Source organism: Columba livia, chromosome 1 (genome assembly GCF_036013475.1).
Source record: "Columba livia isolate bColLiv1 breed racing homer chromosome 1, bColLiv1.pat.W.v2, whole genome shotgun sequence".
In the NCBI taxonomy this organism is placed as follows: Eukaryota; Metazoa; Chordata; class Aves; order Columbiformes; family Columbidae; genus Columba; species Columba livia.
Window position 1 is genome coordinate 4,936,050 of NC_088602.1, and position 19,186 is coordinate 4,955,235.

Here is a 19,186-nt window from a genome sequence, read left to right on the forward strand (position 1 = left end):
AAGGATGTTAGTGCACTCTTGTGATGTGGCAGATTCAGAGAACACGTGCAGAAACACGTGCAACACAACTGGAGCCGGCAGCCCAGGTCATGGTTGCAATCCTCTCACAACAAATGCTCAGAGATCTCCAGTTTCTTTAATCAAAACTGCAAAGCTGATGGAGGACCAGTGTTTGTTAAGCAAAAGCAGCACTGTTTCAACAGTTGAATTTGTTTTAAAACATCCTGAAGAGGCAAGGGGACACCTCCCTCTAGTGCCCAACTCAGTAGGACTTCCCAAGTGGTGTGTCTGGGAAGGATGCAGTGGCCTGAAGGTGAGACCCAGCCTGTGCTGAGAGCTCCAAACCCCCTGCCCACCTACCCAGCGAGGACTTTGCCCTTTCTCTCCCCACAGCTCACAGGGAATGAAGGTGAGCGAAGCCCTTCCTTCCTGCTCCCCCAGCTGAGCATCCCCAGCTGCCCTCCTGCCCTGGCTCTGGAAGGTGCCACAGCCAAGCGGGAAGGAGGCAGAATTGCCCCCCAGCATTGGTGGGACTGGCTGGGGTTGTGGCAAGTTGTCCCCAGGGCTGTGTGTGGTGGAGATGGTGCTTTGTCCGAAGTACTGGATGAGTGTGGGTCAAGAGAATGGATGGGCAGGTACTGATGGGATGGGGGAGCTGAGAAGTTGAGGGTTCATGGGGGAGGGGATGCTGGGGAAGGAAGGTCATAGAATCATAGAACAGTTTGGGTTGGGGGACCTTCAGAGCTCATCCAGTGCCACCCCTGCCATGAGCAGGGACATCTTCATCAGCTCAGGTTGCTCAGAGCCCCATCCAGCCTGGCCTGGGATGTCTCCATGGATGGTTCATCCACCACCTCTCTGGCCAACCTGGGACAGTGTTTCACCACCCTCATCCTAAAACATTTCCTCCTCATGTCTCACCTGTATCTCCTCTCTTTTAATTTAAAACCATCGCCCCTTGTCCTATCGCAACAGGCCCTGCTCAAAAGTCTGTCCTCAGCTTTCTTGTTGGCCCCTTTAAAGTACAGAAAGGTCACAATAAGGTCTCCCCAGAGCTTCTCTTCTCCAGCTGAACACCCCAACTCTCTCAGCCTGTCCTCCCAGCAGAGCTGTTCCAGCCTCGCATCATTTCTGTGGCTCCTCTGGCCCCTCTCCAGCAGGTCATTGTGTTGTGTGTCCTGTGCTGAGGACCCAGAGGAACACTGGGGAACAATTTGGGATCCCAGCACCCAGCACGATGGCAGGATCACACCAAACTTCTGCAAGGTATGAGAGCCAGAGGGCTGTGGGAACATCCATCCCAACACAAACCCAATTCCCACTCCCTGCTGGAGAAATCCAGCTCACCTCTGTGCACCGGAGCATGGCCTCAGTGGCCAAGGTCCCCCCATCTTCATGGGCTGGGGGACAGTAGCTGTACAAAAGTGACAGCTGGTCACAAACACAGGACACACTTGCACAAGGCTTTGTGTTTCATTTATTATACATTATCAAAGAGATCGGATGGGTGGGGGGGGTTTAGGCACACACAGACAAAAGTTTTGCTTCAAAGTTACAGATGCCTACTACAAAGCAATAGCACAAAACACTCATTTCTGCCCCACAGAAATCCCCCTGGGACAGGGTACACGAAGCAGCGAGGTTACTGGCAGGATCGGCCGCAGGGCAGGTCGATGGTACAGGCGGTGCCCGGCGAGCAGACGGCCAAGCCCTGCGCTGCACACGAAGGACGTTCCTTGGCGCAGGAGAAAAAGTGCTGCTGGGCTGCAAACGATGGATCACCCTGTGGGGATAATCAACATCTTCATTCCTGGCCGTGTTCCCCCAAAAACAAGGGTTTGACCTTGCAAAATCCCCGTTAATGCTCCCTGTGGCGGCTGTCACCTTCCTACACTCCCCATTTCGCTACAAGGAGCTTGGCCATGAGCCTCCTCTCAGGCCGGACACAGGGATGTGTTCTAAAGGGTGCTCAGGGATGAAAGTTCAACCAGGAAGGAGAATGCATTTCCATCCCCCAGGCTAGAGGAGAATTGAAGTATCTGAGATGTTTGCAGGTGGCGTATCAAATTTAGACATTAGGAGGCCTGAAAGTGCCAAATTGCTCCCTAAATATGACCCTGTTGCAATTTCCATCACAAAGAGCACGAGTGTCTGGCAGCTCCTGGATTCCAGAGCTCAGGGTCCTCCAACCACACAACCCTTTTATCCCTGGCATCTTTTGTATCTGCACAGTGTCAGCCAGACATTGCCTATGCTGCAAGCGGGGAAGTCCTGGGGACAATGTGGAGCTCACAAAGTGACCTTTGTCCAGTGGCACAGATTGCACAAGTGGACAGTTGAGAAAGACAAATCCAGGAGGATCTGTCTGTTGAGCAATGAACTGCAGACTCAGAACTCCTGGGATTTGGGGGTGTGATGCAAACATTGGAAAACCACCCAGCGGATGGGGCAAGAGGACAAAATATGTTACGCCACAGCCGGCTTCTTTTTGGCACTGCATCTCCCCAAACTCTTACCTCAGAGGCTGGGGGGTGCAGGCTCAAGAGCTGGACTGATCATCGCTGAGGCTGATCTGCTCCAGGATCTGGCTGTACCTCCGGGTGAGGGCTTTGGTGTTTTTCGTGAGGTCCGTCAGAACCTGCTGCAAGCCATTGACGTGATGGGAGAGGCGCTCCTCCAGATTGCTGTCTGCACCCTCATCTAAGGCTGTATCGGTGTTGGTGCTGTCCAAGGATGTGTCAACAATGATGTCGGCGCTGTTTCGTCTCTGGTCGGTGACACAGGCCAGGCCTTTCTCCACCACGGGCTTGATGGCCTTGAGGAGCTGGTAGCGCTCGTACAGGTCCGTGTGGCCGCCCGCGGCCGGGGCCTCCCCCTCCTGCTGCGGGAAGACCCCTCGGAGCAGGCTGGGGAACATCACCTCCCGCTCCATCTTCTGGGTGGCTGAGAAGTACTGCTCCATGGCTCCCACAGCTCTGGCTGTGCTGGAATGGGCTCTTCTTGGGGTTCCGCCTGCTCCCCGTCCCCACCGAGGACTTTTTATTGTGGCTGGGGCACGTCCCTCCCCTGCTGTCCCCTGCTGTCCCCTCCTGCCAGCCCTGGGCTGGGCTGGGTGGCCATGGGGCCGGGCTTGGCTGCAGCCCAGCTGGGGCTCGGCCACGCCATGTCCCTGGCTCTGTGTGGTCTGTCCTGCACCAGCCTCCCAATGGCCTTTGCTCGAGCTGGACAGGGATCCGGTTGTGTCCACATGCTGGGAGCGGGATGGCGACGAGGTGCTGAGGACCTCTCCTGACATATCCCATCCCATCCCATCCCATCCCATCCCATCCCATCCCATCCCATCCCACCCCACCCCATCCCATCCCATCCCATCCCATCCCATGCTGTCCCATCCATCGCCACCTCTCTTGGGGGCCAGGAGAGTGGGTCCATCACCTGTCCCCAGGTCAGACAGGCTGCAGGCAGCACCATGGGACATCTGCCGTGATCCGGGCAGTTTTGAGGAGGGAGGAAGCAGAATCAGGTGTTTCTGTAGAGTCAGAGTCCCCCATGAGCCCTGCCCGGCCACCCTCCTTCTTCAGCGCTGCTCTGGGGGTCTCACACGGCCCAGCCTTGGCACAGGGCCTTGATAGCAACCCCTGCTGAAAGAAGAAGGTGCTAATGAACAGACGGTATTGTCTGAAGGTGTTTGCCCAAAACTGGTATTGTTATGGAGGTAGATGACCCTCAGCTGGATTAAATAGTGACCAGAGAATTATAAAATAGTGAGCAGGGAATTATAAAAGTGACTTTTAAAACCAAGAAAGTGCTGGCAGCCCACCCGCCCTGTGGTCTGTACTGGGTGGTCAGGACTTATTCCGTCTGCGAAGAGAAGACTTGGAATTTCTTATTTATGTAACACTTTGGGGCAGAGCTCTGCTTTATCCCTGGTCTTTCTGAGCCTGAACGCCTAGGTCACGCCTCCCTGCTTAATTGGATGTCGTTAAGCAGCTATAAATACACCTGCCATCCTGATTGGCCTCAACCATGTGAAAGGAAAAGCTTCTTTTGGGGCCAGAGTCCCCCTGCCACGCCAGAGAGGGGCTGATCTGCCCCGTCTGCCCTTGTCCTGCCAGGGACCTGCGCTGGGTTTTCCAAGGACAAAGACCTTTCCTGTGACCATCTCGTGTCTCTTATCAGTCACGTCCAGCAGCGGTGGCCAGCAGCAGGGCACTGTGGGGCATCGACACGTCCCTGGGGACAGCATGATGCAGCATCTGCAATGGAGCAGCACGAGTTTCCCGTGACATGGGGTGGGGGTCGTGGCTGGCTGGCCTGGCAGGAGCTGGCAGAGAGGGGTCTGGGGGTCTGCAAGTGGCCCCTAAGTCATCAGCGTGTCCTTCCAGCTGTCCCAGGTCCCAGACCCTTGTGGGAACATCTCACGCCTCTTACCAGCCATGTTCAACAGTGGCGGTGAGGGCTTCTCCACATGTCCAGCTACAACACTTCCCTGGGGCACCACCAGCCTCCCCAGTGCTCAGTGCACAGCCCGAGCCAAAAGCCATGGATGGAGGTGACCACAGGCTTCCTCACTGTGACCACCATCTTCTCCAGGGGACACAGATCCTGTCCTTCAGCAACAGCCATGTAAGCCACCAGAGTGACATCACCTCCATGGTCCTCATCTCAGTGGGAACCGATGTCCATCCATTCTTCATGGTTCAAAGGAAAGCGAGGAGCTCCAAGGGTGGTTTGGAGACCCCATGTCCATCTTGCAGCTGCACTTCTCTAGCCCGTGTCATCGTGCCCCAACCTGAGGTGGCGTTGCAATGAGGACAGCTTAGGTTTCTCTCAGTATCCCCTTCATGTTTCTCTGTTTCTGGCTAAGACAGAAGGCTGCAACCTTAGCAGGGCTGAGGAGCATCATGGTGGGCAGATCTGCTCTGATGTCCTCACACTGATTCTGGTTATTTGGATTTGTCTATATTTTGGGGAACATGGTGCTTGGCAGCTGTTTTCATAACTGCTATGGTTGCCCTTTGTGGAAATGGAGAGATCTGGGGGGATCAGAACCTGTTTGGCCAAAACTGGGCTGAACACCATGGGACGTACCCCACCTCCACTGGGCAGCAGATGGCTGTCACCCCTGCAAGGACACACAGGTGACATTGCATGGAGCCATGTGGAAATAGAGCAGAGCAGGGTTGATGCTGAGCCTCCTGGAAGGTGCAATGAGCTCCTCAGGTCTCTGTGGCTGCAGATCCAGCATTTGGGAAAGAGTCCCCACAACCACCATCCTTGTGGGGATCAGGTCCTCAGCCGTGGCTGAGGAAGTGGGAAAAGGCCACCACACATGTCCCCAAGTGTCCCTGTGTCATCCCTGGCATCTTCTGTTGTCAAATCTCCAATGTCTCTGCCTCCCCTGACACCAGCAGCACTGTCTTGTCCTTGCTCAAGCCCACCCAGAACCCTTTCAGGTGTGGGGCAGTGCTGGATCCAGCCCCAGCTGCCCCCCCGCCGAGAGCGCCCGTCACCCACCACCTTCAGCCTACTTGGCCACACATGGCTGAGACCACGTCCCCACTTCTAGTGAATAGGTTGGAGAAGCTGAAGCCAAGGTGGACTTGACAGCCAGGAGAACTGTCCAGAACAAGCAAGAGGAGATGGGAACCACCCACATAACCCAAACCTGGACACAGGGCTGGGGTTCTGGAGGCTGGTGCTTCGCAGAGGGGTTGAGACCTGCAGCTCTTCTGCCACTTGGGGATGTTCCCCAGGCTCAGCCCCACTTGGGGCAGCTCTGGGTCAGAAACCCCAACAGGCTGGGAAAAGGTGTGTGGAGCTGTGGGGCACGAGGCATGACCAGTGGGGAGAGACCCCTGGGGAGAACTTTGAAGAGGTGCCTGAATCCAATGACACCCTTGAGTGGTCTGATGTCTCCCACCTTCCCTTTTGGGTGCACACCAGGGGGTTCAGGAAAAAGTTTGTAGGACGAGGGTGGTGAGGCAGTCGAATAGGTTGCCTGGAGAATATGTTGGTACCCCATCCCTGGAAGTGTTGAAGTTGGATGGGGCTTTCAGCAACTTGATATGATGAAATATGTCCCTGCAACCACAAGGGGTATGGACTAGATGGTCTCTGAAGCTCCTTTCCAACCCAAACCATCCTGTGACTCTGCGATTCTTTTTCCTTCAAATTCCCCATCATTGCATGACAAAGTCCCCTCCCAGCAGAGCCCGTGTCCCCTGCCCCACACCAGGTCACTCCCTGAGGGCTCCAGCCAGGAGGAAGCACCACACCAACAGCAGCTTCACAGGGCTCGTTTTATTAGGAATGATTGGGGAGAATGTCCCTTGGAGTCCAGGTACCAGCTGGAAAAGGGCTTGGCAGTCACAGGAACCATCGGAGGTGGGGGCCGCCACATGATGCCACCACCTTCGTGCTGCTCTTTGAAAATAAAGAGGGCACAAGGCATGTGGCTCTTCTGATGGACCTCCCAGCACCACCAGATGCTTCTTCCTATGAGGATAAGGCACCATCTGGGTCCTGGGTGGTCGCAACTGTCACCAGTGTGTGGTCCCAGTGCTGGGAGATCGGCTGAGCGGTGCTGGGAGGGTGATCGGGGCTGGGGAAGAGCCCACAATGGTCAGCGATGGGGATGTCCTCTCCTTCGTGCTACCAGCACACAACCTGCAACGGCAGCTGTCCTTAACCCCAAAGGCCATCCCAGGATGAGACCTGGTCCACCAGCCCCGGGTCCCTGGACCCTGAACCCCCAGAGTCTCTGCATGGAGGGGTGGGATGAGTCCCCTCCTTCATCATGGAGATCTGCTGGCATTTGAGGGACAGACCCCATTTCAAGGCATTGTCCAGGAGCTCCCCACCCTCCCTGAAGTGTGTGGGATCTCCCCAGGGACATCAACCACCCCTTGCCCTTGTCCCTCCAGACTCCACGTCCCCCCAGCTCCTACCTGGTGTCTGGGGCAGGGTCACCAGCTGGGCTGTCCCTCGCTGGGGCTGATCTGCTCCAGGATCTGGCTGTACCTGCGCGTGAGGGCGTTGGTGTCCCTGGTGAGGTGGGTGAGGACCTGCTGCAAGCCGGCCAGGTGGTGGGACAGGCGCTCCTCCAGCTGGGCGTCCATGGTGTCATCGCTGTCATCCGAGGACGTGTCCACAACGATGTCGGTGCTGTTTCGTCTCTGGTCGGTGACACAGGCCAGGCCTTTCTCCACCACGGGCTTGATGGCCTTGAGGAGCTGGTAGCGCTCGTACAGGTCCGTGTGGCCGCCCGCGGCCGGGGCCTCCCCCTCCTGCTGCGGGAAGACCCCTCGGAGCAGGCTGGGGAACATCACCTCCTGCTCCATCTTCTGGGTGGCTGAGAAGTACTGCTCCATGGCTCCCACGGCTCTGGCTGCGCTGGAATGGGCTCTTCTTGGGGTTCCGGATGCTCCCTGTCCTCACCGAGGGCTTTTTATTGTGGCTGGGGCACGTCCCTCCCCTGCTGTCCCCTGCTGTCCCCTCCTGCCAGCCCTGGGCCGGGCTGGGCGGCCATGGGGCCGGGCTTGGCTGCAGCCCAGCTGGGGCTCAGCCACGCCATGTCCCTGGCTCTGTGTGGTCTGTCCTGCACCAGCCTCCCAATGGCCTTTGCTTGAGCTGGACAGGGGTCCGGTTGCATTCCCATGCCAGGAATGGAGTGGTGAGGAGAGGAGATGCCCGGGACCTCTTCCTTCCCATCCCATCACATCCCATTGTCCCAGCACTGATGCTCCCAGGGTCCTCAGTTTGGCCAGGCTGCAGACAGCAGTGCTGGGGGGTTGTCGCCTCTGCCCTCTCCTTGCTGCCATGTGCTGCGGACGTGAACCCTCTGGGGACATTGAGCAACCCCTTCTGCAGACATATGGAAAATCCCATTGGGGATGAGCTGCAATGTGGGGTCCCATGTGGGGGCCTGGGACATGTCAGCCAGGTCGTACCCAGCCATGGGATCCCCAAAAACATCCCCTTCCCCTGGGCAGGGACAGGGACACGGATCGGACGCCACGATGTGAAACTCCTGTGGCCATGGCAGGGAGCCATTGCTGCCCACAGCTGCCACCCCCCCAGCTCTGCCACCCCCATCCTGGGGCAGAGGCCATGGCTTGGGCAACGGCCAGCGCCGCTTGTCCCTGCATGTCCCTGAGGTGTGTGGCAATCGGGGAAAACTGTCCTATTTTGGGAAAGGCCACAGGTTCCCTTGTCGCTTTTGCAACCCTCAGCAGTGGCTGCTATCTCTCCACACCCCCCACATGTCCCAGCCCCACTGCCACCCGCCCTCTCCTCCCCAGAGTTGTCCCCTCAGCTCCTTTTGTCCCCTCCCACATGCTTCCAGCGTGTCTGGGTGTCCTGCCATGGGACACAGTGCTGCCCTAAGGCGTGTGGGTGCTGCTGGCCCCATGCGGGCATCAGCCGGCAGCTTGGCCTTGTTGTAGGTCTGGGCTACCACAGAGGTGCTGGGAAGCACAGAGACGTTTCAGGGCTTGGGGGGCAGAGGGAGACAGGGGCCGCTCTGCTTCCTGCTCCCTTGTTTTGTCTTTGGCATCATGCCCCTGAGGTGACACAACCCTTGGGGCAGCAGGTCAGGGGGTTTACAGGGGATCTGTAGCCCCAGGTCACTCTCCAGGTCCACATCTTTGGGACATGAATCATCTCCAAACTCTCCCCACGCCTCCAGGGACCCCAACAGCTAAACACAGCCCCCCCACATCCTTCTAGGAGAGGCTGGGGGAAGTGACCACCACCACAGCGATGGTGGGAGCAGGGGGGAGAGGGGCTGGGGCTGGGCTGAGCTGAAATAGGTGCCCTTGGTGGGGGCCTGGAGGAAGATGCTCAGGGACATCGGGGCTCCTGGGAGGTGCAATGAGATCCTCGTGTCTCTGCTGCCACACACGTGGTGTTTGGGAAAGTCTTCCCCCAACCCGCCATCGTCCTGGGGTGACACCTGCCCCTGTGTCCCCAGACGTGTGGCTGTCACTAGAGTCTGCAGACCGGCTTCCTCCACGAACCCTGTGGTGAAGCTCCAGCCTCAGGGCCCACTGTGCCCACCCTGGAGGACACTAAGATGTCCATGAACCCCCATGGTGGCCCATACACCACAAAAGCATGGGGCCAACAGCACCTGCCCACCTTCATGCGCTGCTGGGTCACACAGCAGGACACCCAGAAAGGCTGAGGACGCCCTGGAAGGGACAAGAGCTGCACAGGGGACAAGTGATGGGGACAGAGGATGGGCAGCAGTGTGGGCATCTGGCAGGGACACGTGGGGGAGCAGGGGGAGAGCTGGCACCACCAAGTATTGCAAAAGAGACAAGAGACCTTGCAGCCTTTCCCCAAATAGGACATTCTTCCACGATTGCAACATGCCATGGGGACACACGGGGACAGAAAGCACCGGCCGTTGCCCCAGCCATGGCCTCTGCCCCAGGATGGGGGTGGTGCAGGTGGTGGTGGTGGCACCATCTGTGCTCCATGTGGCCAGTGACAGCTCCTTGTGGCGCTGATGGAGTTTTCCACCTCAGCATTTGTTCTCATTCCTGCCCCCTGCCGTGTCCCCAGGGTGCCACACAGGACCCCCATGCGTCAGTGCGTCCCCAGTGACATTCTCCACACTGGTGGCTGACACCATCTCCAAACCAGCAGTCGCAGACAGGGGTTGCTCAATGGCCCCAGAGGATTCACATCCCCAGAAATGTCAGCAAGGAGCGGGGAGAGGTGACAGCCCCGGGGCAGCACTGCTGCCTGCAGCCTGCCCAAACGGGGGGCAGGAGACAGACACACTGCCTGGGACACTGGGAGCATCAGTGATGAAGGGACGGGATGAGGTGGGGTGGGATCCCTTTCTCCTTGCAGACAGAAGAAGTCCTGACCACCCAGTACAGACCACAGGGCAGGTGGTCTGTCAGCACTTTCTTGGTTTTAGAAGTCACTTTTATAATTCCCTGCTCAGCATTTTATAATTCCCTGGTCACTATTTAATCCAGCTGAGGGTCATCTACCTCCATAACAATAACAGTTTTGGGCAAACACCTTCAGACAATACCATCTGTTCATTAGCATCTTCTTTTAGCAGGGGTTGCTATCAAGGCCCTGTGCCAAGGCTGGGCCGTGTGAGACACCTGTACATCTCCTGGGCCCCGAGAGAGGTGGCGATGGACGGGACAGCGTGGGACGGGATGGGATGGGATGGGATGGGATGGGATGGGATGGGATGGGATGGGATGGGATGTGTCAGGAGAGGTCCTCAGCACCTCATCACCATCCCGCTCCCAGCATGTGGACGCAACCGGACCCCTGTCCAGCTCAAGCAAAGGCCATTGGGAGGCTGGTGCAGGACAGACCACACAGAGCCAGGGACATGGCGTGGCTGAGCCCCAGCTGGGCTGCAGCCAAGCCCGGCCCCATGGCCACCCAGCCCGGCCCAGGGCTGGCAGGAGGGGACAGCAGGGGACAGCAGGGGAGGGACGTGCCCCAGCCACAATAAAAAGCCCTCGGTGAGGACAGGGACCAGGCAGAACCCCAAGAAGAGCCCATTCCAGCACAGCCAGAGCCGTGGGAGCCATGGAGCAGTACTTCTCAGCCACCCAGAAGATGGAGCAGGAGGTGATGTTCCCCAGCCTGCTCCGAGGGGTCTTCCCGCAGCAGGAGGGGGAGGCCCCGGCCGCGGGCGGCCACACGGACCTGTACGAGCGCTACCAGCTCCTCAAGGCCATCAAGCCCGTGGTGGAGAAAGGCCTGGCCTGTGTCACCGACCAGAGACGAAACAGCACCGACATCGTTGTGGACACGTCCTCGGATGACAGCGATGACACCATGGACGCCCAGCTGGAGGAGCGCCTGTCCCACCACCTGGCCGGCTTGCAGCAGGTCCTCACCCACCTCACCAGGGACACCAACGCCCTCACGCGCAGGTACAGCCAGATCCTGGAGCAGATCAGCCCCAGCGAGGGACAGCCCAGCTGGTGACCCTGCCCCAGACACCAGGTAGGAGCTGGGGGGACGTGGAGTCTGGAGGGACAAGGGCAAGGGGTGGTTGATGTCCCTGGGGAGATCCCACACACTTCAGGAGGGTGGGGAGCTCCTGGACAATGCCTTGAAATGGGGTCTGTCCCTCAAATGCCAGCAGATCTCCATGCTGAAGGAGGGGACTCATCCCACCCCTCTGTGCAGAGACTCTGGGGGTTCAGGGTCCAGGGACCCGGGGCTGGTGGACCAGGTCTCATCCTGGGATGGCCTTTGGGGTTAAGGACAGCTGCCGTTGCAGGTTGGGTGCTGGTAGCACGAAGGAGAGGACATCCCCATCGCTGACCATTGTGGGCTCTTCCCCAGCCCCAATCACCCTCCCAGCACCGCTCAGCCGATCTCCCAGCACTGGGACCACACACTGGTGACAGCTGTGACCACCCAGGACCCAGATGGTGCCTTATCCTCATAGGAAGAAGCATCTGGTGGTGCTGGGAGGTCCATCAGAAGAGCCACATGCCTTGTGCCCTCTTTATTTTCAAAGAGCAGCACGAAGGTGGTGGCATCATGTGGCGGCCCCCACCTCCGATGGTTCCTGTGACTGCCAAGCCCTTTTCCAGCTGGTACCTGGACTCCAAGGGACATTCTCCCCAATCATTCCTAATAAAACGAGCCCTGTGAAGCTGCTGTTGGTGTGGTGCTTTCTCCTGGCTGGAGCCCTCAGGGAGTGACCTGGTGTGGGGCAGGGGACACGGGCTCTGCTGGGAGGGGACTTTGTCGTGCAATGATGGGGAATTTGAAGGAAAAAGAATCGCAGAGTCACAGGATGGTTTGGGTTGGAAAGGAGCTTCAGAGACCATCTAGTCCATACCCCTTGTGGTTGCAGGGACATATTCCATCATATCATGTTGCTGAAAGCCCCCTCCAACTTCAACAATTCCAGGGATGGTGTATCCACAAATTCTCCAGGCAACCTATTCGACTGCCTCACCACCCTCGTCCTACAAACTTTTTCCTGAACCCCCTGGTGTGCACCCAAAAGGGAAGGTGGGAGACATCAGACCACTCAAGGGTGTCATTGGATTCAGGCACCTCTTCAAAGTTCTCCCCAGGGGTCTCTCCCCACTGGTCATGCCTCGTGCCCCACAGCTCCACACACCTTTTCCCAGCCTGTTGGGGTTTCTGACCCAGAGCTGCCCCAAGTGGGGCTGAGCCTGGGGAACATCCCCAAGTGGCAGAAGAGCTGCAGGTCTCAACCCCTCTGCGAAGCACCAGCCTCCAGAACCCCAGCCCTGTGTCCAGGTTTGGGTTATGTGGGTGGTTCCCATCTCCTCTTGCTTGTTCTGGACAGTTCTCCTGGCTGTCAAGTCCACCTTGGCTTCAGCTTCTCCAACCTATTCACTAGAAGTGGGGACGTGGTCTCAGCCATGTGTGGCCAAGTAGGCTGAAGGTGGTGGGTGACGGGCGCTCTCGGCGGGGGGGCAGCTGGGGCTGGATCCAGCACTGCCCCACACCTGAAAGGGTTCTGGGTGGGCTTGAGCAAGGACAAGACAGTGCTGCTGGTGTCAGGGGAGGCAGAGACATGGGAGATCTGACAGCAGGAGATGCCAGGGATGATACAGGGACACTTGGGGACATGTGTTTGGTGGCATGTTCCCCCTTCCTCAGCCACAGCTGAGGACCTGATGTGTGTCCTTGCAGGGGTGACAGCCACATGCTGCCCAGTGGAGGTGGCACGCGTCGCATGCTGTTCAGGCCCAATTTTGGCCAAACAGGATCTGACCCCCCCAGATCTCTCAATTTCTGCAAAGGGCAACCGTAGCAGCTATGAAAACAGCTGCCAAGGACCATGTTCCCCAAAATATAGACAAATCCAAGTAACCAGAATCAGTGTGAGGACATCAGAGCAGATCTGCCCACCATGATGCTCCTCAGCCCTGCTAAGGCTGCAGCCTTCTGTCTTAGCCAGAAACAGAGAAACATGAAGGGGATACTGAGAGAAACCTAAGCTGTCCTCATTGCAACGCCACCTCAGGTTGGGGCACGATGACACGGGCTAGAGGAGAAGTGCAGCTGCAAGATGGACATGGGGTCTCCAAACCACCCTTGGAGCTCCTCGCCTTCCTTTGAACCATGAAGAATGGATGGACATTGGTTCCCACTGAGATGAGGACCATGGAGGTGATGTCACTCTGGTGGCTTACATGGCTGTTGCTGAAGGACGGGACCTGTGTCCCCTGGAGAAGATGGTGGTCACAGTGAGGAAGCCTGTGGTCACCTCCATCCATGGCTTTTGGCTCAGGCTGTGCACTGAGCACTGGGGAGGCTGGTGGTGCCCCAGGGAAGTGTTGTAGCTGGACATGTGGAGAAGCCCTTACCACCACTGTTGAACATGGCTGGTAAGAGGCGTGAGATGTTCCCACAAGGGTCTGGGACCTGGGACAGCTGGAAGGACACGCTGATGACTTAGGGGCCACTTGCAGACACCCAGGATCCCCAGGCCCCTCTCTGCCAGCTCCTGCCAGGCCAGCCAGCCCCGACCCCCACCCCATGTCACGGGAAACTCGTGCTGCCCCATTGCAGATGCTGCATCATGCTGTCCCCAGGGACGTGTCAATGCCCCACAGTGCCCTGCTGCTGGCCACCGCTGCTGGACGTGACTGATAAGAGACACGAGATGGTCACAGGAAAGGTCTTTGTCCTTGGAAAACCCAGCGCAGGTCCCTGGCAGGACAAGGGCAGACGGGGCAGATCAGCCCCTCTCTGGCGTGGCAGGGGGACTCTGGCCCCAAAAGAAGCTTTTCCTTTCACATGGTTGAGGCCAATCAGGATGGCAGGTGTATTTATAGCTGCTTAACGACATCCAATTAAGCAGGGAGGCGTGACCTGGGCATGCAGGCTGAGGATCAGGAAAACCAGGGATAAAGCACAGTTTTGCCCTAAAATGTTACATAAATAAGAAATAACAAATACTTGTCCCTAAGTAGCCCCAAGAAGTCCTGACCATCCAGCACCCAGCCCAGGGTGGGTGGGCTGCCAGCACTTTCTCAGTTTCAGAAGTCCATTTTATAATTCCCCGGCCACTACTTAATGCAGCTGATGGTCACCTTTGTCCTTAACATGACTGGCTTTGGGCAAACATCTTCCATATGAGGAAAGGCTGAGAGAGCTGGGTCTGTTCAGCCTGGAGAGAAGGGGAGGGGGAATCCTATCATAGAATCATAGGATGATAGTTTGGGTTGGAAAGGGCCTTCAAAGCTCATCCAGTGCCACCCCTGCCATGAGCAGGGACATCTTCACCAGCTCAGGTTGCTCAGAGCCCCGTCCAGCCTGGCCTGGGATGTCTCCAGGGATGGTTCATCCACCACCTCTCTGGCCAACCTGGGACAGGCTCTCACCATTCTCATTGTAAAAAAAAATCTTCCTTATGTCTGGCCTGAATCTTCCTCCTCTAGTTTAAAACCATCACCCCTTGTCCTGTCACAACAGGCCCTGCTCAAATGTCTGTCCCCATCTTTCTTACAGGCCCCTTTTAAGCACTCATCACTGTGTAGAAATACCTGACGGGGGATGAACATGGAGCCTGGAGATGGAGCCTGGAGATGGAGCCTGGAGATGGAGCCAGGCTCTTCACAGCATCACCCAGTCACAGGACAGGAGCTGACAGGGACAAACTGAAATGCAGGAATTGAGATATGAACATTAGAAAAACTTCGCAACAGTGAAGGTGGCCAAACACTGTCACAGGCTGCCCAGAAAGGTGGTAGAGTCTCCATTCTTTGTAGGTTATCTACAAGTCAAACAGACACATTCCTGGGCAACCAGCTGTTACTGGACCTGCTTAAGCAGGGTTGTAATTCCCTCATCACTTGTTAGCCCAGCGGATTGTCACCCTCCTCTTCATCATCACCTTTTTTGAGCAAACATCTTGTGCTAGGTCAGGTTGCTCAAAGCCCCGCTCAACCTGGTCTTGAACATGACCAAGGATGGAGCACCTTCTGGGTTATTCTTATAAAATATACGTTGCATGAACAATCTTCCATTTTCACAATTAAATAACTGAAAAAGGACTGAACGAAAGTTATTATCCTATTACAAATATTATTCACCTATATACTGATGCACCATAATGGGAGAGGAGAACAAAGGACTGAACACTACTTATTTAATCATAGTTTTTATTATGTGAAAGCAAGTAATGGTTCATTTTCAAGCCATGAACAGTTACAGCCAGCCTGCCCAGGGTCTCAGTATGGAATTATTTCATCTTGTAACACATCACCGCTGGAGAAATCCTCAGCGAACCGGATGGAAATCCTCCAAAAGTTCTCCTATTCTTTTCCTTTCTGCAAGAAGCAAGAGGCAGAGATGGCAATTTTATTAGAAAACAGATAATTTTCACCAACAATTGCCGTTGCATTGCTGGGTGTAGTGACTACATTTAGTGAAATGCTGTTCTCCATCGAGGCTCTGAGCCAACAGCACTTCACGTTTCCTGCCGTTTCTATTGATTCTTTTTTTCACCTGCTCTACTTATTTTCTGAACATTCATCACATCATTTTTAAATCAACATGGACTGCAACTTTACGAGAATAAACAGTAAAATCTTGATTTTATAAGAATAAACCTTGTGATTTCTGATTTTCATTACTTTGTTTCTCTTTCACGGGCACAAGTTTGGTGTATTTTTAATCACAGAATGGTTGGGGTTGGAAGGAACCTCTGGAGATCATCCAGTCCAACCCAGATCACATAGTCCAAACCAATATTTTTCGGCTCTGCAATGAATTTTTACATTAAAATAAAATTGTAAGAAGCAGAGTTGCTCACCAAGGGGATCAGCTCAGGAAAAAAATAGCTGGTTTTATACCCTAAAATCCTTAATACTGTTGCAATTCAGATTGTGAACAAGCAGGACAGAGTTAGCAGTCACTACCGCTTGCTAGCAAAGAACTGATTCTGCAAGTCACCCAGCAACATCTCTATGTAATTAGCACTTGTTAACCAGTACGTTAGGGCAATTAAATACCAATTTATTGTACCTGCTCTCTTGAAATCCTCTGGGTGATGCCTGACATACTCCAAGAGCTCCCTGTCCACCTTGGCGTGTATGTAATCCGCACGTTTAGTGAGGTAATAGCCAACAAACCATCCCACCGTCGTGAACAGGACCTGGCGGTGAAGACCTGCAGTGGGGGGGGAATGTCCTCCCTTGTCTCGACCCATCTCCTGGCCCCAGTTGGGCCCTTCGCTCTCCCCAGTTTGGCCCCACACACCCCAGCTCCTCTCTCTCCATCATCACGCCCCCAAGTCCCCACCTGCAGACCCCCTGTGGACCCTGCCACCCCCAGAGAAACGCCCCCCAATTCCTCAGGGCTCCCTCCCCATATCCCTCAGAAAGTCACTCCAAATCCCCTCTCACCCCATTAAATGCTTCTTTCTGAGCCCCCTCAAAAGACCCCCCACCTCAGGGCTCCCTCCTGTCACACCTGCCCCTACAGCCACCCCAGAACCCCCCAAATGCCACAGAGCACCCCTTTCCCCCAACCCCTTCCAGTCCCTCAACAGAGTCCCCTCACCTCCTAAAACCCATGCAGAATCACCCCAAATCCCACATACCCCCTTCTCCAGTCCCCTCCATCCCCTCTAGCCCTCCTCCTAAGGGCTGTGCCTCTTTCCCTCTGTCTCCATATCCCTTACAGTCACACCAAATCCCATATACCCTCTTTCTCAGCTCTCCAAAATTCCACATGCCCCCTTCCCCAGCCTTCCCAATCCCCTCTAACCCCCAGCCCCACCCCTCAGGGCTGACTCTTTTTCCTGTCTGTCCCCATGTCCCTTACAGTCACACCAAATCCCACATAACTTTTCCCTCAGGCCCCCAAAATCCCACACACTCGCTTCCCCAGCACCCCTAATCCCCCAGCCCCACACCTCAGGACTGTCGCCTCTTCCCCCTACCCCCATATCCCTCTAAATCACCCCAAATCCCACATACCCTCTTCCCCAGCCCCTCACTTCAGGGCTGCCTTCTAATCCCCCTGCCCCCATATCCCTCAGAACCACCCCAAAATCCCACATATCCCCCCAAATTACACTTCCTTTCATGCCATTACCATTAACAAAAACCTCAGTCCATCTCTTTTCCCAATGCTGACACATCTGACTATGAGAACATTCCTCCTATGAGCTCTGACAATATAATTACACTCATGCCCCCATACCTGCTCTAACCCCCAGCCCCTCACCTCAGGGCTGTCTCCTCTTCCTCTGCCCCCATATTCCTCCAAATCACCCCAAATCCCACCTACCCCCTTCCTCAGCCTTCCCAATCCCCTCCACCCCAGAGCCCCTCACCTCAGGGCTGTCTTCTCATCCCCCTGCCCCCATATCCCTCAGAACCACCCCAAAATCCCACATAAACCCTCCCAAATTCCACATACCCTGTTCCTCAGCTTCCTGCCCCCCTCCCGCCTTCTAACCCCCCCAGTGACTCACCTCAGGTCCGCAGCCTCTTCCCCTGCCCTCAAATCCCTCAAAATCACCTCAAAATCCCACATACCCTCTTCCTCAGCCCCCCAAATTCCACATACTGCCTTCCTCAGCCCCCCCAAAATCCCACATGCCCCCTTTCCCAGCCCCCAAAATTCCACATATTGCTTTCCCCAGCCCCCCCAAATTCCACATGACCCTTCCATACCCTCCCAACCCTCTCTGACACCCTCCAGCCCTTCACCTCAGGGCTGTCGCCTCTTCCCCCTACCTCCACATCCCTCAGAGCCACCCCAAAATACCACATATCACCCAAAGCCCCCCAAATCCCACATACATCCTTCCCCAGCCCCCTTAACCTCCTAGCCCCTCACCTCAGGGCTGTCTCTTTTCCCCTCTGTCCCCATATCCCTTACAGTCACACCAAACCCCACATATCCTCTTCCTCAGCCCCCGCCAAATTCCATATACCCCCTTCCCACGCCCCTCGAAATCCCACACACCCCCCAGCCCCTCACCTCAGGGCTGTCTCCTCTTCCCTTGCTCCCATATCCCCCAAAATCACCCCAAATCCCACATACCTTCCCCAGCTCCTCACCTCAGGGCTCCCTCTCCCACCACCCTCCCCTCAGGGCTGTGTCTCCTTCCCCCTTGCCCCCATATCCCTCAAAATCACCCCAAATCCCACACACCCCTCTCTCAGCACCCCCAACCCCTTCTACCCCACCAGCCCCTCACCTCAGGGTTGCCTCCCCTTCTCTCTACTCCTATACCCCTCAGAGTGACCCCAAATCCCACACACCCCCTCCCTCAGCCCCTCTAATCCTGTCTACGCCCCCAACCCCTCACCCCAGGGCTCCCCCCACACACCGGCTCGGAGGACGGGGCGGTGGTTGTAGCCGTTATCCAGCAGGGCCGCCACCCAGCCCGCGAACCCCAACCAGACCGAGCCCTTGTTGACCAGCGGGGGCGGCGGCAGCGAGCGCGACTCGTCGGGCAGGAACACCATGGCGGCCGCCCCGCAAGGTGACCGGCGGAGCGGTGCTGCGGCTGCTCCCTCCGCCGCGCCCGCCGCCGCGCTCCCGGGTTCCGCCTGCCGCGCTTTTAGCTATTTAACCAAAACAACACCCCAAAAAACAACCCCCCCAGCGCACAGATTGAGGCCTGTGTCTAGTGCAGTGCCTCAGGGGTCAGTACTGGGACCAGTACTATTCAATATATTCATCAACGACTTGGATGAGGGAATAGAGTGACTGTCAGCAAGTTTGCTGGTGACACCAAGCTGGGAGGAGTGGCTGACACGCCAGAGGCTGTGCTGCCATCAGAGACCTGGACAGGCTGGAGAGTTGGGCGGGGAGAAATGTAATGAACTAGAACAAGGGCAAGTGTAGAGTCTTGTATCTGGGCAGGAACAACCCCAGGTTCCAGTGTAAGTTGGGGAATGACCTGTTAGAGCAGTGTAGGGGAAAGGGACCTGGGGGTCCTGGTGGACAGCAGGATGACCATGAGCCAGCACTGGGCCCTTGTGGCCAGGAAGGCCAATGGTACCTGGGGTGGATGAGAAGGGGGTGGTCAGTAGGTCAGAGAGGTTCTCCTGCCCCTCTACTCTGCCCTGGGGAGACCACACCTGGAATATTGTGTCCAGTTGTGGCCCCTCAGTTCCAGCAGGACAGGGAACTGCTGGAGAGAGTCCAGCGCAGGGCAACAAAGATGCTGAAG

The 19,186-nt window shown here is 56.4% G+C and overlaps 4 protein-coding genes across 4 annotated transcripts; 1 reads left to right on the forward strand and 3 right to left on the reverse strand.

Moving 5' to 3' along the window:
- Positions 1 to 1,459: 1,459 nt before the first annotated feature.
- Positions 1,460 to 3,033, reverse strand: LOC102098334 (uncharacterized). The gene is made up of 2 exons (XM_005500576.2): positions 2,517 to 3,033; positions 1,460 to 1,783 (listed from the first exon to the last, which is right to left on the reverse strand). The coding sequence occupies exon 1, from the start codon at positions 2,960 to 2,962 to the stop codon at positions 2,540 to 2,542; it is 423 nt and encodes a 140-aa protein (XP_005500633.2). The 5' UTR covers positions 2,963 to 3,033; the 3' UTR covers positions 1,460 to 1,783; positions 2,517 to 2,539.
- Positions 3,034 to 6,283: 3,250 nt separating this feature from the next.
- On the reverse strand, positions 6,284 to 7,440 carry LOC102098156 (thyroid hormone-inducible hepatic protein). Its single transcript, XM_005500575.3, has 2 exons — positions 6,951 to 7,440; positions 6,284 to 6,669 (listed from the first exon to the last, which is right to left on the reverse strand). The coding sequence occupies exon 1, from the start codon at positions 7,371 to 7,373 to the stop codon at positions 6,969 to 6,971; it is 405 nt and encodes a 134-aa protein (XP_005500632.1). The 5' UTR covers positions 7,374 to 7,440; the 3' UTR covers positions 6,284 to 6,669; positions 6,951 to 6,968.
- Positions 7,441 to 10,507: 3,067 nt separating this feature from the next.
- LOC102097981 (thyroid hormone-inducible hepatic protein) lies at positions 10,508 to 11,661 on the forward strand. The gene is made up of 2 exons (XM_005500574.4): positions 10,508 to 10,995; positions 11,276 to 11,661. The coding sequence occupies exon 1, from the start codon at positions 10,573 to 10,575 to the stop codon at positions 10,975 to 10,977; it is 405 nt and encodes a 134-aa protein (XP_005500631.1). The 5' UTR covers positions 10,508 to 10,572; the 3' UTR covers positions 10,978 to 10,995; positions 11,276 to 11,661.
- Positions 11,662 to 15,135: 3,474 nt separating this feature from the next.
- NDUFC2 (NADH:ubiquinone oxidoreductase subunit C2) lies at positions 15,136 to 18,585 on the reverse strand. The gene is made up of 3 exons (XM_065028890.1): positions 18,338 to 18,585; positions 16,018 to 16,161; positions 15,136 to 15,320 (listed from the first exon to the last, which is right to left on the reverse strand). The coding sequence occupies exons 1-3, from the start codon at positions 18,474 to 18,476 to the stop codon at positions 15,271 to 15,273; spliced, it is 333 nt and encodes a 110-aa protein (XP_064884962.1). The 5' UTR covers positions 18,477 to 18,585; the 3' UTR covers positions 15,136 to 15,270.
- Between the last annotated feature and the right edge of the window lie 601 nt (positions 18,586 to 19,186).

Excerpts from the sequence above, each read along its gene's own strand:
- LOC102098156 (XM_005500575.3), bottom strand. The coding sequence starts at position 7,373 with ATGGAGCAGTACTTCTCAGCCACCCAGAAGATGGAGCAGGAGGTGATG.
- LOC102098334 (XM_005500576.2), bottom strand. The coding sequence starts at position 2,962 with ATGGAGCAGTACTTCTCAGCCACCCAGAAGATGGAGCGGGAGGTGATG.
- LOC102097981 (XM_005500574.4), top strand. The coding sequence starts at position 10,573 with ATGGAGCAGTACTTCTCAGCCACCCAGAAGATGGAGCAGGAGGTGATG.
- NDUFC2 (XM_065028890.1), bottom strand. The coding sequence starts at position 18,476 with ATGGTGTTCCTGCCCGACGAGTCGCGCTCGCTGCCGCCGCCCCCGCTG. Across the intron at positions 16,162-18,337 it reads CCGCCCCGTCCTCCGAGCCG|GTCTTCACCGCCAGGTCCTG; the intron begins GTGTGTGGGGGG and ends CCCCCACTGCAG. Across the intron at positions 15,321-16,017 it reads AGAGGATTTCAAGAGAGCAG|AAAGGAAAAGAATAGGAGAA; the intron begins GTACAATAAATT and ends TGCTTCTTGCAG.